This window comes from Sceloporus occidentalis, unplaced genomic scaffold (genome assembly GCF_023333645.1).
Source record: "Sceloporus occidentalis isolate IW3139 unplaced genomic scaffold, rSceOcc1.0.p SCAF_72, whole genome shotgun sequence".
NCBI lineage: Eukaryota > Metazoa > Chordata > Lepidosauria > Squamata > Phrynosomatidae > Sceloporus > Sceloporus occidentalis.
Window position 1 is genome coordinate 1,137,723 of NW_028317052.1, and position 11,255 is coordinate 1,148,977.

Consider the following 11,255-nt stretch of genomic DNA (forward strand, 5'->3'; position numbering starts at 1 on the left):
AAATATAGACCCCACAAAAACTTTGGATGAAAGATAAAAATCTGATTCACAGTGTTTGTAATGTTCTGATTGTAGGCTACATTTAGGTTTTCTAAACAAATAAAAAATAAGTGAGGCTTATACTCGGCACAGCAATTCTGTATTTTTTTTTTTACACTGATATGGAAATGTCTCAGAACTTACAGTGAACCATAAAGAGTAAAGCTTATATTTAAAACATACAATACTAAAATGTGTATACAGAATTGGGAATAGCACACAAAGCCATCAAAAAAGGGAGTCAGTTCAACCCAAGGAAGTAGACACTTATGAATAAGCATTGTGTATATATGCACTTGCCACACCTGCCAAGACTTCCTGCACCGATTGCGTTAACATCCCCCATCATTATTACATGGTATAGATACTAGCAGACATAGGCTCCCTTATCAGTATACAGACGTAATGAATGTTTCCATGGAACTGCACATTAGTTAATGAACATGGTTGTGTGGAATTTATTTTAGTAAACTCAAAATACAAAATGTTTGTCATCTCAACCCATGGGAGGTATTAAAAAAACAAAACAAAAAAAAACCCCAGCATGTTAAAATGTTCACGTGTCTAATAACCTGCACTGTACCTTTCTGGCAACAAAATCAGATTTTACATTAACACAATATAAAGCAATGCCCAACATTTTCTGACAATTACTGTCTGATTGTACTGGCTTTGCATGGGACTACGGAATCACACAGGCACTTACTGTTCCTTACAAAAGCTTCAAATAAAAAGCCCACTTATCAGGCTACAGAATATCTAATAGTCTATTAACAACTCCCATTACTGCACAATAAAAAGTGTTCATCTCAGGATTCCAGAAGATCCCCATGGATGAAAGCCACTCGTCAGCTCATTCAAGGATCTTTAGAGATTATCGGACCATTAAAGCCACCAAATAACAATTGGCGTAAAAAAAGTGACTACAAGTGGTATACTTTTCTAGTGGATTCAATACATCATACACAATAACCTAGTCCACTATAGAACAAATCACTATAGCTACATTAGTGACAAATGGATGTGTTACTAAGTTTGGCTCCATTTAAAATACTATGAAAAGGCCATTGTAGACACAGCCGTCCAAGAGGTAAGAATACAAAACAGTGACTCCCAGTGACTATCCAGCTATCCTGCAAGCCAGCAGGGCAAGCCCCATGTTTTAGTTTGGGATACAGCCAACAGTGCTCATTGGACTTTATATGTCTGAGCTTACAGGAGGGTCTAATAGAAAAGCAAGTGGAGGGCACATCTGGTTTAGGAAGCAAGCATGCCTGACACTGTATTTTGGTTTTACTTTTGACAAACTACAAAACCAAAATTTACCAAAACACAGGTGTCAAGAGTTGCTTAACTTTGTCTAAAGATTGGTCTTAAAGCCTTGAGAAGTCTTGCTTCAGATAAAGCTGTGCAAGGAAAATTGATTTAAGATTGCTTTGGTCTTGCGGAAAGATCCTCATTGTCTCATGGAGTGCCTCACTGCTTCCTGCAAGGACTTCCTTGTCACCAGGAGCCGGACAACTTCCTCGTTTTTCTTTGTCAGCCGTTTTCTAGCCTGATCATGAGTCACCATAGTCATATCCCACCCATTCACCTGTGAAAGACAAGGATCAGTCAGTAAGGAACGTTCACTACTAAAGCCTAGTAAATAGATCTTTAAGTGCCAATAATACATTAAACAGGTGACAGCCACAGCCAAGCACATCTTCTACTTGCCCCTGCACTCATGTGCTATACTCCCCTCAAGCAATCCCTGGCTTGCCCAAGTGTTTCAGGGGGTCTAACGAGTCCTCCCCATTTGCATGTGTAAAAGAAGGACACCCTGTGATTTCAAATGGAATTATTTCCTGTCGCTGAGTGGGTTTTTTTAAGCAGCTAAAAATGGCACGAAAACTGAACCACAGAGGGGTGGTTCAACTTCTCCTTAAGGCCCATTGACAAAATTAACGTGTCTGGTGATAATCAGCACTAAGGAAAGGGCATCTGCAGAGGCTGTGGGCCCACGTTACTCTTCAGTGATGCACACACAACACAGACCCCTTTAAACTACAAGACCTTAAAGTTACCGCCGTTCTGTGGTGTCAGAGACAGGCAAGCAGAGCAGTGGTGTCTGACAGGACTAAACGGCCCTGCCGTGATGTGTTCAGCTAGAGAATACAGGAAACGTTTATTTAGGATGCATACCACAGTACTGTATAATAATATAAAAGCATCTAGAAAAGGAAAAAAGAACATCTATGGGGACAGAACCTTTAAAGTGCTTGCCTGCTCGGGGGATTAACGGTAGGATCACAATAAACACAAAAAGGCAACAGATTTCTGGTACACATAAATATTACAGAATTGCTTTTTATTTGTAATTTCCTTTTAAAGAGCATTAATCTTTTACCTGCATAATTTTGTCTCCAGTCTGAAGTCCGGCAACCTCTGCAGGTCCTCCTTCTGATACTCTCGTGACATAAATACCCTGAAATAAGCAATTTAAAGTTGTGTTAAGATGCATGTGCAGAGCAATTAATAAAGAGCAATACTTCTAAAATAGTGTGTTATAAAAGGCTTCCCTAATCTCCATACATTTTGCAGATTGTACAGAAATAATCTCCATAGCTCGCACTTAAACATGTCTAGGATTCTACCAAGTAGATTGCACTGCAGGGCACAGTACAGTTCAATATAAATCATCAAGGGCCAACACTAATTAAGAAAGGCTCTTCATTCAGCAGTAGCTCCCTGGTTTAAGCCTTAAATCATGTAGTGTAAAGCCAATGTGCTGAAACCATAAATTCCCTGCAAACTCTCCATTTAGTGACTAAGCCCCCTTTAGTTGCTGCCTGTGAGTGTGTGGGAGTTGTATTGAATTAATTAAAGTTATGTCTTTACTAGACATGTGCAGAAGGCCCAAAAACGATTCAGACAAATTTTTCGGTTAATTTTTGGCCGATTCCTTTTTCGGGCAATGATTTTTGTACCCCGCCCATTTGGGTTGGCCGAAAATTTGAGGGCATTTTTAATTTGGGAACGAAATTCATTATCTCGGCGAACATAACCTGGCAACATCCGCCAAAATGGCGATGCTGCGTTGATGTCCTCCCCGATACTCCAATTGGGGCAGAGGACGTCACTGCAAGGGCCACCATATTGCGGAAGTGGTCAGCAGAGGAGGTAGACAAACACTTAGAGAGCATGAGAGAGGGAACGAGAATGAGAGTGCAAGAGAGTAAGTGAGAGTGTGAGCGAATGTCGACCCACAAATTTCGGATGAAAATTCTGAGCTTTTTGCTTAGTTTTAGACCGATTTGTGGGGGGTCTGGACTCGTTTTCGGGGCTTCGTACGAGTCACTCAATTTACCAAAATTCTGTACATTTGCAATTCGTATGAATCCGAATGCACAAGTCGTCTTCACAAAAAATGACAATTGGGGCATTAGTAAATAGTCTGGTGTCTCATGTGTTGACCCACCTTGTCTGTCTTGTCTTCTGAAAAGGGGTTTTGTGAGGGGTCTTGGTCAATACCACCTCCAATACTGAAGCCCAAGATTAGGTTATCCCCCTGGCGAAGTTTATGGATCTCAACTCTTTGCTGAAATGAGAAAAACAGATAAAGCTTTCAATAAAGGCAAATCTCAAATACTGTGAAAAGTGGTTGGATCAGTTACTAGAACTTATACACCAGACCAATTTTAGAATCTAGCAAGAAAACACTTTTTGTATATTTGCTTTCACAAATCTAATCACCCATACTTGGGTTTGACAGAGTCTCAGAGTTGTTGCCTCAGTCTCAGGGTCTAGAGGACAGATTATCAGGCTCACACTGTCTGGGAATCATCCCGACTCTAATATGACAAGCCAAGTTTTCCATGAGGACCAGAATTAGAGCCATTTGGTTGTCAAACATAGAATGAGCAGGACGAGCTATTAAAGGGTTAATATTTTAGTCTCGGGATCAGCCGATATAGAAGGTTCCCAGGTATGATCAAGTCTTACAAATGGTATATTTTCATGTTCAGTGTAATCTAAACACATTGCTTCTGTACGCTTAACAAGAAAACATGCACCATGCACGGTTCTCAATGCTATATTGGCCTAAATATGAACCTGGTATTTCATGCAGTTTATGAACGGAAATAAAATTATACACCTTATAACTAGAGCAAATGCTCTGAAAAAGACGGGGTCGTCTTATAATCAGACACGTTAATCACGATAATCAGGAATGAAAGGGAATCGGAAGAAGAAGAAGAATCTGGAGGGAATGGAAGAAAAAGGAAACGTGTGGAGGAAATTCAAGAGGAAGGGAATAGAAGAAGAAAGAAATAGGTAAATGGAAGATTGAAATGTGTGAGAATGCAAGAAGAGGGAAAGCGAACAAGAGGAGATATAAAGAAAATCAAATTGAAGTAAAATGGAAGAAGAGGGAAATGGAGAGATGAAAGAAGGGGTGGTAGGAGTGGGAATGCAAGAAGAGGAAATGGAAGGGGAGAATGGGAAGGAAAGGAAGGAAGGTGGAATAGGAGCAGGAATGGAAAGAGAGGGTAATGGAAGAAAAGGAAATAGATAACTGAAATTGAAAAGGGGGAAAATAGGGGTGGGAATGCAAAAAGAGGAAATTGGAGGGAATAGATGAAGAGGGAAACTGGGAGGAATTACAAGTAAAGGAAATGTGGGAGTGAATGCAACAGTAGAGCATGCAATGAAGAGGGAAAAGGAAGAAGAGGAAAATGAATTAAAGTGAAATGGGGTAATGAAAGAGGAGGGAAACAATGGAAGAGAAAACATACAAAAACGAAAATTGGAATAAGATGAAAAAGGGATAGGAGGGAAATGGAAGAAGGAGAAATGGCAAGACACAACATTGAAAGGAAATGGAAGGAGAGAGAAATGTGGTAAAGGAATCCAAGAAGAAGGAAATGTGGAGAAGGAATGCAAAAAAAGAAAAAAATGGGGTAGTAAATGCAAGAAGAGGGAACTCAGGGGGCATGAAAGGAGGGGAAAGAGGGAAGGAAAAGAAGAAGAGGGAATTGGAGTAGGAATGTCTAAAGAGAGAAATTGAAGAAAAGGGAAATTAAGGGAGGGAATGCAAGAAGAGAGAAATGGAAGGAGGGAATGCAAAAGAGGGAAATGAGAGATGGAAGTAGGGCTGCAACTAACGATTATTTTCATAATCGATTAGTTGGCCGATTATTTTTTCGATTAATTGATTAATCGAATAAAAAAAAATTACATTTTTCATTTATTTAAAATAATTTAATAAAGTAAGGTAGGATGTAAAAAACAAACAGCAGAATAAAAAAACTGATAAAAATGCATTTCTTGTTTTTATTTCCTAACCTGCCCCCCCCCCCCCCACACAGTTTTGCACATTTGAGCCCAGGCTTGCCACACTGCCTCCCAGAAATGCCACATACCCCCAGACATGCCACACTGCCCTCCCCACATATGCCTTATATACCCTATATGCCTTATATCCCCAGATATGTCACTCTGTCCTCCCAAGGTATGCCGTATACCCCCCTGATATGCCATAGTGCACTCATAGGTTTGCAGACTCTGACACAATACTTTTATAAATAAATACAGGGTTAATCTTCACTGCCCCCAGGATTTAGTTAATCCTGAAGACCCCATCAACCACAACTGCCCCTAAATTAACCCTAAACACCCAACCAACCACAACTGCCCCTAAATTAACCCTAAACACCCCACTAACTATAACTGCCCCTAAACTAACCCTAAACACCCCATCAACCACAACTGCCCCTAAACACCCCACTAACTATAACTGCCCCTAAATGAAAATTAACCCTAAACACCCCACTAACTATAACTGCCCCTAAATTAACCCTAAACACCCCACTAACTATAACTGCCCCTTAATTAACCCTAAACACCCCACTAACTATAACTGCCCCTTAATTAACCCTAAACACCCAACTATAACTGCCCCTAAATTAACCCTAAACACCCCATTAACTATAACTGCCCCTAACTTTCAGCAGCCCAAATATTAATTTTATACTCACCAGTGAGACGAATTCTTGAGCCATGTCGACGATATAGGAAATGGCGGGGCCAATCTGCACTTTGATCCCGCCCCTTTCTTCTCCCTGTCCCTCCCTGCAGTCACTGCCAATCGGCAATGACTGGAGGGAGGAACTGTAAGTAGGAGCTGCTGCTGTGAGTCACCTAAACGGATTATAAAACGAGGGGTATTTTTCAGAGCAATTGCTCTGAAAAAAACCCTCATTTTATAAAAGATAAAAATCGATTCAACTAATCGATAATGAAATTCGTTGGCAACGATTTTCATTATCGATTAGTTGTTGAAGCCCTAGATGGAAGAACAGATAAATGCAAGAAGAGGGAAATGGGGGGGGGGGTGCAAGAAGAGGGAAGTGGGGGTGGAATGCAAAGAAGGAGGGAAATGGGGAGAGGGAATGCAAGAGGAGGGAAATGGGGAGAGGGAATGCAAGAGGAGGGAAATGGGGAGAGGGAATGCAAGAGGAGGGAAATGGGGAGAGGGAATGCAAGAAGAGGGAAATGGGGAGAGGAAATACAAGAAGAGGGAAATGGGGAGAGGAAGAAGAGAAAAATGCAAGAAGAGGCAAATGGTGGGATGTAAGAAGAGGGAAATGAGATATGGAAGAAGAGGGGAATGGGGGAGGGAATGCAAGAAGGAAATGGGGAAAGAAAATACAAGAAGGGGAAATGAGATATGGAAGAAGAGGGAAATGCAAGAAGACGACAATTTGGGGATGTAAGAAGTGGGAAATTAAAGAAGAGCAAATGGGATTGAAATGGAAGAAGAGAAGGCGAAATAGAAGAGAAATGGGGGGAATGAAAGAGGAGGAGACGGGCAAAGAAACAGATGGAAAGGGAATCGAAGAAGGGGAAATGTAATGCAGTGGTAATGCAAGAAGAGGCAAATGTGAGGAGGGAATGCAAGAAGAGAGGTTGAAGAAAAGGAAAATGGGGAGGGACTGAAAGAGAGAAATGGAGGGAATACAAAAAAGAGGGAAATTGAATAGGAGAGAAATGCAAAAAAGGGAAATGGGCGGAGGAAATTTAAGAAGAGGGAATGAGAGATGGAAGAAGAAAAAAATGTGGATGGGAATGCAAAAGGAGGGAAATATGAAGAGTAAATACAAGAAGAGGGAAATGGAAGAAAGGGGAGATGTGGAAAAAGATGAAATTGAAAGGAAATGGAAGAAGAGAGAAACCCCTACAGGGTTTTTTCCCTCTTCTGCGGGCTGAAGGATGACTCTTTGTGAGTCCAGAGGTAGCCTTTATTTTGGTTGTATTTATAGAATTAACCAAAATGTTGGTGTATAATGATTTTACTGCCAAATGATCGTTAATGTCGCAATGTAATAAAGTAAATAATAGTAATAGTAAATTTATTTAAATATGTCGCCAGAAACAGCATTAAAAAAGAGAGGATGCTGGGTGCAAATTAGAAATGGTGCATTTTTTGTGGGAGTGGTTATAAAGTTGGTGGGGGTCAATTAAAGGTGTTTGGGACTAAGCTCTATCCATGGATGGAGAATGAATGTCCATGTGTAAATGTGGGTGAAGATGTGAGTGTTTGTGTTTTACTGAAAATGGGAAATAACCGGGTTAAATCGTAGATACATGGATTGAAAAAGGGAATTCATAAATCAGTAAAGATGGATAATGAATATGGCTGGAGTGTCTCTTTAATAGCACAGATAGGGTGTTTTTTTAAACCATCAATTCTGGTGCAGTTTCAGAAGGGATCCTAACACAATAGCTGTTACCATAAGGGTGTAATCGTGCAGGCACATTCCACTCATTGTTACAGTGATAAGACCCCTTATACAACTCTGCCATATGACTGTCCTAAAATAAGTCCACACTCTCCTGCATGCACAATGATCACGTATTAACTCTTTCATTTATCCCACCTCCACCAAGAGAAAAACCGAACAGATAAATGCACACATTCCCAGCGGGTGACTCATTTACTTTCTCCACAGATGTGATAACAGAGCACGCAAGCTGATATCTTTCTTATAAGCACGCTAAAGCCGAAATAAATCATCGAACCCAATGGAGAAGGAAGCCCTTCCAGGGCTTTTAGAAAGTTGCCATATTTTTCGGCTCTGTCCCAGGCACTCTTCTCATTACAGTTACAGACGGTGCTTGCGCTCAGAATTCAGTGATATAATTGCCTTGATGCATCATACAGACTCACAGGGCTCGGGGCTACGTTATAGGCAGGGATCCGAAGAGAGAAAGTTCATGTGGCAGCAATATGGCTAAGGGATAAAGTTTGGCTGAGCTTCCGGAGCATGGATCCACACCTGAAGCTCCCCAGTAGGAACGCAATGACTTTACTCACCACCACAGCGGTGACTGGCTGTCCCGGGATGTAAGACATGGCTCCAGCCGCACAATCCGATACAGCACCGCCCGCACCAGACAAAGCGAAACCGGGCCTCAGCTACGCCCTGCATCATGAATAATAAAAATAAACACGCCTCACTGTGTGGCCACGCCCAATCACGGCTTTCCCAGAGACACCGACTTCGTCCACAACGTACGTAAAACCCACACACCACACCCTTTTTCTCATGTTTAATTCAGAGCATCCGCCCAGGATGCCACGATTACCTCATTGCCATACGCATTCCGCTCTGCACAGCCACGCCCATTCAGCGTATCCAACCCCCCCACACCTAGACTCATGTTGTAAGTTAACATTGAGAATTTTAAATGTCTGTTAACTGAGCCATAACTGTTTTATAGATCTTTATATGCATATAAACTTATATATATATAGATAGATAGATAGATATGCATGGATTGAAGTAATAATAATAAGGTCGCCGAAAATAATACAATTCAAAATAGTAGAAAAAAGTGTCCTCCACCAATATGGCGACAGCCTCGCCCCGAATATTGACCTTCTTCCTGTACTTCCTCAAGACCCTATCAAAGGTAAAAGTTCATTTCCTGCCCTTTCCAAGATGGCGGAAGGCTTATTGTAACCCGTGCTGCTAATCGTTAAGGTGACGGGGTTTTTCAAAGTGCCAGATTGTGTGAGAAAAAGACGAGGAGGTAAAGCGTGTACTGAGTGCTGTAAACCTTATCCTGCACCTTTATGTTTTATTCGCGTGTCTTAAGGAGCTCACCCGGCAAATGGCAGAGTTACAGTAGCCTTTGGGAGAGAAATTACTAGATTGTTCCGACAACGCGATTTCAATGCATTGCTTGGTTGTTTAGGCTTAATATTAATTGGCGTTTGGACCTTAAAATGGCTCAGATCGTTAGTAGTACATGTGAGGGCAGCTTCATTCATCTTTGCTGCTATCCCTTCATCATGTATTGTTCCATCCTCTTTAAAATATCAGCTCTGGCAGTAGAGATACAATAACCCAGAGACTGGCAGGCATTATCCACAATCATTTTCAAGAGTAATATAGGCACTTATTTTACCTTTCTGCCCTGATAGTCCTAAATTGATCTGTTTATATACATTTTAACAAGCTTTTCACTTTGATCAGATCTAAAATATACTAATACCTGCACACATATATTTTCAGCCCGACCTAAGGTCGCATGATGCCAGCCAGCTTTCTAGATAAACACACAGAATTTACTGTGGCTTCCATGTTTATCTTTATGCCGTGGTTTGCGGTTGCATTGGAGACCGGTACTTTGTGGGCAAATGCAGCTTTTTTTTAATTATTATTATTATTACAAGTTTGAAAGGCATGTCCACTTTCAATTAGGATAATTATAGAGCAAGGTCATGGTCACTCCTTGCAGGTATTAAGTATAGGATTTTAATTGTAGAATTTTAATAGATGACCTAGAGTTAAACAAATATGAGAATACACTTGCATGGCATGGGTCTTTGTCTTTCCTAGACACAATACAAGACCAGAGGCTTTTACAACCTACTGTATAATGGCTACTGCTTATATCTGCTCCATGGGGAATTGTTGCGCTCCCGCAAGGATGGTGCCTGGGTGCAGTGTTTTAGTGTCCCTATAGTTAACATGAATGCACATTAACTCCTGCTTACTCCAAGTGTACCCTTGTATGTACTTGTTGTTTTCCCATACGCTAATGATTGTGTTTTATGTATTGACATGATTTTAAAAGAAGGCACTACTTGTTCTGATTTTTGTGAGGACATCCAATATGGACTGTGTATTTAATTTTTGTACATTGAAGTCGCACATAGAAATATGCTTTTAGTTGCTACTGGAAATGAATATTGGAGTGAATATTCAGTAACATTTTCATCTCATATTTTCATACCCCTTAAAGGGATATCTTCCACAGAAAATGTGCTGGGGTCAGTGTCAGTCTCTTAGCAGGACGTCTTTGAGATCTTGAAAGCATAACATCGTTGCTGTTGCAAGTTTATCCCTGACCTGAGTTCCCCATTTATTGCTTGTATACACTAATAACGTAAGGTATGCAGAACTGCCCTTCAAATACTTATTTTACAACCCCCTCAAACTTTTGTTATGCTTTGGGAAATACTTCATTGATCTGTTCCACCCTTTCCATATTTATATTCGGATTACCTTTCTTTTTACAGTATAAAATAACCATATTTTCCCATTTATTTTATAGAGTTCTAGCTAGAGGACCCTGTTTGCAGCAATGGCTGCCGTGACAATGAAGAGAGATGGCCCCCAGTTTATAAGCGAAGTTGCAGTGAGAGGGAACGCTGCTGTCCTCGACTATTGCCGAACATCGGTGTCTGCACTGTCCGGTGCTACAGCTGGGATCCTGGGCTTAACAGGGCTATATGGTTTCATCTTTTACTTCCTGGCATCTTTCCTCCTCTCGCTGCTCTTGGTATTAAAGTCTGGACGGAGGTGGAACAAATATTTTAAATCAAGGAGGCCGCTTTTTACAGGAGGTCTTGTTGGAGGCCTTTTCACTTATGTCCTCTTCTGGACATTTCTGTATGGCATGGTTCACGTCTACTGAAGTTTGTGTGGCCCTTTCTTCTAGAAACACACTTTTTAATGGAATTCAAGGACCTGCTCCCCACTGTCATTTGCCTAGTCAAATCTAGTTTTTAAATGAATGAAATTATTGCTTCTGCTAGTAACTTATGTTGATCACAGCCCGGTATGCTTTTCTTTAATTAAACTTATAACCTTATAATATACTTGCATTTTGTTAGATTTATAATTCTGAGCCAGTGTTGACACCTTCAAACTTTCTGAAAT

General features: G+C 40.8%; 2 protein-coding genes across 2 annotated transcripts; one reads left to right on the forward strand and one right to left on the reverse strand.

The window, feature by feature from the left end:
- Positions 1-1,495: 1,495 nt before the first annotated feature.
- Positions 1,496-8,437, reverse strand: LOC149286062 (tax1-binding protein 3-like). The gene is made up of 4 exons (XM_089494405.1): positions 8,399-8,437; positions 3,500-3,619; positions 2,429-2,506; positions 1,496-1,633 (listed from the first exon to the last, which is right to left on the reverse strand). Exons 1-4 carry the CDS (start codon positions 8,435-8,437, stop codon positions 1,496-1,498), a joined length of 375 nt encoding a protein of 124 aa, XP_089350531.1.
- Positions 8,438-10,677: 2,240 nt separating this feature from the next.
- LOC149286063 (ER membrane protein complex subunit 6) lies at positions 10,678-11,010 on the forward strand. The gene has a single exon (XM_089494485.1). The coding sequence runs from the start codon at positions 10,678-10,680 to the stop codon at positions 11,008-11,010; it is 333 nt and encodes a 110-aa protein (XP_089350611.1).
- Positions 11,011-11,255: the final 245 nt, after the last annotated feature.